Genomic DNA, 5,611 nt, shown 5'->3' on the forward strand with positions numbered 1-5,611 from the left:
AAGGCTTATGGATCAAGTGCTGACCGGACTCCAAGGAATAGAATTATTTGTTTACCTCGATGATATCGTAATATATGCTAGTTCCCTGAAGGAACACGAAGCGAAATTTAATAAGTTGGCGAATAGACTGCGAGCCGCGAAACTGCGATTGCAGCCAGACAAGTGTGAATTTTTGCGGAAAGAGGTAACATACCTCGGACACGTAATCACAAAAGACGGGGTACGTCCTGACCCCGAGAAAACAAAGGCAGTAGAAAGATTTCCGCGACCAGCCAACGTTAAAAACATTAAACAATTCTTAGGCCTCGCCGGCTATTACAGGCGATTTATCCCTGACTTTTCTAAGGTCGCGAAACCGCTCACTCAATTATTGAAAAAAGACACACCTTTCCAATGGCTGGAATCACAGGAACGCGCTTTTGATTATTTAAAAACAGCCCTGTGTACCGAACCGTTACTACAATACCCCGATTTCACGCGTCCATTCATTGTCACGACCGATGCTTCCAAAAGCGCTGTAGGAGGCGTACTCAGTCAAGGCGAAATAGGAAAAGATCTACCCATAGCTTATGCATCGCGTATACTGAACACCGCCGAACAAAATTATTCAACTATCGAGAAGGAGCTATTGGCAATAGTATACTGCGTAAATCATTTCCGCCCTTACTTATATGGGCAAAAATTCAAATTAGTTACGGATCATAAACCATTAACCTGGCTTCACTCGGTGAAAGATCCGACCTCACGTTTAATTCGATGGCGTCTTAAATTAGCTGAATACGAATACGAAGTAATCTATAAAGCAGGAAAGATAAATGCCAACGCTGACGCACTCTCCCGTAATCCGATTCTCCCAGTCCGACCGCAGAAACATGCGACACCGCTCAGCGACGATTCAGACGAATCCCTCTTCAGTAACATAAACAAAGATAACGCTCAAGAGTCGAACGGATCACATGCCGACATTCCACAGAGTGATAAAGAGAGCACGGAACTAGATTCAGACAATGACGACCATGACGAGACCGACTCCGACGACGGCTCCGAAAATGAACCGCTTGTAGACAGAGTCAATACCCCTTTTGAACTTAAGAGACGATTTTTAAACGAAACGAACGAACGTTTGTCTTGGAGAAAAGATAATTTAGCGATATTCGTATCTCAAACCGGTGATCCCCTAGACAAAGGAGCATTCGATCTAAAAGAAAGTAACAGATATCCTGCCATGAATGAATTATCGATAGGAAAAGTAAAGGTAACACGCGACAAAAAACATTACATAATCGCCATGGTAATTGAACAAGGAAAGGGAATCTCCGCGCTAACAGAAATGCAAGCCCTTCGAACTGCAATAGGCTCGTTAGTCGATGCAACTCGAGAATTAGACTTAGCGACATTATCGATTTGTAAAAGTAGCGTAGGAACGATAGAATGGCGAACAATATATAGAATGCTCAGGGATACCTTCTGGGACGAAGGAACGAAAATCACAATTTGTAATAACCTAACCAGTATACCTAATAGCGAAAACCGCGACGAAATAATTAAAGAGTGCCACGCCTCTGCAATGGGCGGACACAAAGGCATAACTAAAACGTACAATCGATTAAAAACGAGATATCAGTGGCCCGGCATGAAACGAGATATACAGAACGTAATAAATAACTGTCAGGAATGCCATATTAAAAAACTAGTCCGAATAAAACCGAGACAACCAATGATTTTAACGGATACACCCGATAGGGCGTTCGATAAGGTTTCTATGGATATCATGGGACCGTTGCCGACAACCTCCGCCGGAAACTCTTATATTTTAACTATTCAAGATTTGTTGACGAAATATTCAATAGCCGTTCCTTTAAAAAATCCCGCGGCAATCGACGTAGCCGAAGCATTTACGAATGAGTTCATATGTATTCACGGTGCTCCGAAAGCTCTATTGACAGACCAGGGGACACATTTCCTTAATAATCTAATGCGAAATATTGCACGGAAATTCCGGATAAAACATTACAAAACCACAGCGTATCGACCGCAATCGAACGGTTCTATAGAGCGCTCCCATCAAGTTCTATGGGAATACTTAAAGCAGTTTGTGAATAAACATAGCGACTGGGACTGTCATCTTAGGCTAGCAAGCTTCTCATACAACACCAGCGTACACGAAGGGACATTATTCACTCCCCATGAGTTAGTTTATGGTAGGTTGGCAAGGACCCCTACTAGCGAACCGGCGCCAGACGACGACGAAAACGAAAGTTATACGCGTTACCTAACGGAGCTATATAATAGAATTTCCGAGGCTCAGGCAATGGCCAGACGTAATTTGATAAACGCTAAAATAAAATCTAAGAAATATTACGACAAGCGAACGGTGCAGAGAAACTTTTGTATAGGCGACCAAGTATATTTACTTAGCGAACCTAGGAAGAATAAACTGTCCGACCAGTATTCTGGCCCGCATAAAATCTTAGAGATTTTCAAAAATAATAATGTAAAAATTGCGTTGAAATCAGGAAAAACGCGCGTTGTACACGTAGATAAGTTAAAGCGACCGGGGAATCGGAGCCCCACCACAACTGACTCCCCACCAGATGGCACTTCGAGGAGTAAGGAGTGTGCTGCTGCAGTCAGTTACCGACGGACCCCAGACAAGTCAACATGTCGATAATCGTTACCATCGCCTGCATCTTCTTACCAGCAACAGTCTACTGCCTCACAGGATATGACTGCGGTGGAACGGGACTCAACATTACCACTCTCTCCCTCCTTGACGTAGGAGACTGCGACGTGGAAGATATTGAACCAGTCAAAACTTCTGTCCATATACAACTACTCCAGACGGCCGAATACGAGACAATCTCTGCATACCAGTGCAAGGTTAAGATCGACCGAACAATATATTACTGCGGAATGCACTCACATGTCTCAATAGTAACCGAGGGTCGAAAACAATATGTGAAGGAAATCGGAGCATACAACTGCCAAAAGATACACGAAACCGGATCCTTGGCCATTGGCACCGCTTTCGTTGACCGGCTAATAAATAATGCCACTAACCATCGCAGCGTAACACTGGCAGGACAAGCTTTCACTGATGGTCGCTGCGCAGGCACACAATATACGGACGGCTACGGAACCTGGGAGAACGTCGTGGTGCAAGCAGCCGTTGAAATAACTCTGCGCACGTTCACGATGCCTTTTAAAAGATCGATAGGTAAAGTGAATCTGCCTTCGGGAACCCAGTGTCCATCAGCGCAAGGAGGCTGCAATGACTGGGACGGCACGGAGACATTTTGGAGTCTTCCCTACACAGACGGTTGCCATTTCAACAAGTATGATATTCTATACGAGGGTACAGCAACAAAATTATCACCCAAGAAATACGAGCAAGCACCCGAAGTATATACAGTGACCACCAAGGATACCACCTTCGCATTAGCCAAAACTACAGAGACAAATCTTTGCGGATACAAATTATACCACACGGAACATCCCAAGTTACTGATTTTTGAGACGCAGCCCGGAAGATCCTTCCAATCTAAAACTAAAACCTCTGTAGACAATCTAGATATCTTCTCATATGTTAACTCTAAGTTTGTATACGTAGAGAAACATATTAAAACACAACTAACACGATTATACAAGGATATAATGGAGCAAAAATGTGCCCTGGAGAAACAAATCCTGCAAAACGCCCTCTCACTATCCAGCATCGCTCCAGACGAAATGGCATTCAGAATCATGAAAACACCGGGTTATACTGCAGTCACCGCCGGTGAAGTTATCCACATAATAAAGTGCATACCGGTGGAATGTAAATTACGACGCACCGACAATTGTTATAACGAACTCCCAGTGACTTATCGAAATCACTCATTATACCTGCAACCAAGATCGCGCATCCTCTCAAAGACGGGCACACCCAAAGACTGCAACGAGTTGCTACCCAATCTCTATAAGATTGATACCACCTGGTACAGATTGACAGGTAGTATAACGGAATCGCTACCCCCACCAACCATACAACCACTCACCAAACCTTCGTGGAAGTATGTGAGCCCTGATGCATTGGCCACCAGCGGGATCTACACATCTGAAGACTTGGATCGACTCAGAGACCATATTATGTTTCCTGTAGAGAAACCTTCAATGCTTAATACAATTGCGCGTGGCGCAATGGGCCGAGAAATACCCAAGGGAACTATAGCAATGCTCAACCTCTTGGACGAAGCCTCATTAGACCATATCGCAGAGAACGCAGGTAGAAAACTTTGGGACGGTTTTATCACATTTGGATCGGCGAGTGCTGGTGTCTTGGCACTATTCATAATCGGCAGAACTATTAAACTGTTAGTGGACACGATAATCCATGGCTATGCTCTACACTCGATCTATGGCTGGAGTATCCATTTAATCGGAGCTATCTGGTCGTCAGTAACTCACCTCCTGCTATTCCTGGGAAAATCCAGCAAAACTAAGATAACGAACGAAGAAGAAGGACGGCAAGAAGAAGCATCAGCGCCATCCCCTCAAGAAAAGGATAGTGAAGTGAAAACAGTGCCGGAACAATCGTACGCAGAGTTGCGAAAATATCTCCATGAAAACGAACGAATGTAAGAAACACTAAATTAAGCGTTGTTATAAAATAATGTAAAAAAAAAAAAAAAAAAAAAATTGTATCTCCTAAAACCTTTAGGTAATATCTTAGCTGATATTTGATGATTTATTATATCTTTTATATCTTTATATCTTTTGTACTTAGGATTACGATGAGAAATGTCGGTCGGAGTGCCTCCATTTCTATTATAAGGGGGGGGGTGTCACGTCTGTCGCGTCAGAATAAACGAATAAATTAATAATTTTATGCCCTATGGTAAAAAAGTTACTCCTTTCAAATTTATAGAGATAATTTTTGTATAGCACGGAACAAGGAATAGACGTGATACGTCCCTAGGCCACCGCGAGCCCCACCAGGGCAACTCTCTGGCCTCCCACGCGAGCGCCGCACTCCCACCGCCAGCGCTTCCCACATTGGGCGCGCACCCCACCATAGCGTCGCCGCAGTTTCGAGCCGCCGAATCGAAGCACATCAGTGCACGGCCGACTGCGTTCAGTTCATCCCGCGAATACGACTGGAGAGGACCTCCAGTCCGTGAACTCCCTCTTCCAATTCAATTTCTAGTGTTAAGAGAAATCAATTCCAATTCTAGTAGTAGGAAATAACTTCAAACTAATTCCAATTCTAGTGCTAAGAGAATAATTTCGAATCAATTCCAATTCTAAGTGTTAACTCAAATCAATTCCAATTCTAGTGTTAAGAAATAAATTCGAATCAATTCAATTTTATTAACATCATTCAATTTAAACTTAACTGTAAAAGCGTTTACAATTTAATCAATCTCTGTATTAATCTTGTATCTGAATGTTCTACAATATATATATATATATAAGTGAAAAGTGATCAGTGTTAAATAATTAATAAATCCAAACCCTTCCACCCCTCCTAGCGAAACGTACAATCGACAGAGTTCGCGAGGTAGAGTGACCACGCGAAATTCAATCAAACGCAAGCGTCCAGGGAGGCCGTGCTTGGTCTCTTGGTTAGCAG

General features: G+C 43.2%; 1 protein-coding gene across 1 annotated transcript; it reads left to right on the forward strand.

Annotated features, from left to right (window-relative positions):
- The first annotated feature begins 2,660 nt into the window (after positions 1-2,660).
- Positions 2,661-4,652, forward strand: LOC148938084 (uncharacterized). The gene has a single exon (XM_089076442.1). The coding sequence runs from the start codon at positions 2,662-2,664 to the stop codon at positions 4,618-4,620; it is 1,959 nt and encodes a 652-aa protein (XP_088932568.1). The 5' UTR covers position 2,661; the 3' UTR covers positions 4,621-4,652.
- Positions 4,653-5,611: the final 959 nt, after the last annotated feature.

Source organism: Pogonomyrmex barbatus, unplaced genomic scaffold, assembly GCF_055798465.1.
Source record: "Pogonomyrmex barbatus isolate J1 unplaced genomic scaffold, ASM5579846v1 scaffold1, whole genome shotgun sequence".
NCBI classification, from domain to species: Eukaryota; Metazoa; Arthropoda; class Insecta; order Hymenoptera; family Formicidae; genus Pogonomyrmex; species Pogonomyrmex barbatus.

Coding starts and splice junctions, on each gene's coding strand:
- LOC148938084 (XM_089076442.1), top strand. CDS start 2,662: ATGTCGATAATCGTTACCATCGCCTGCATCTTCTTACCAGCAACAGTC.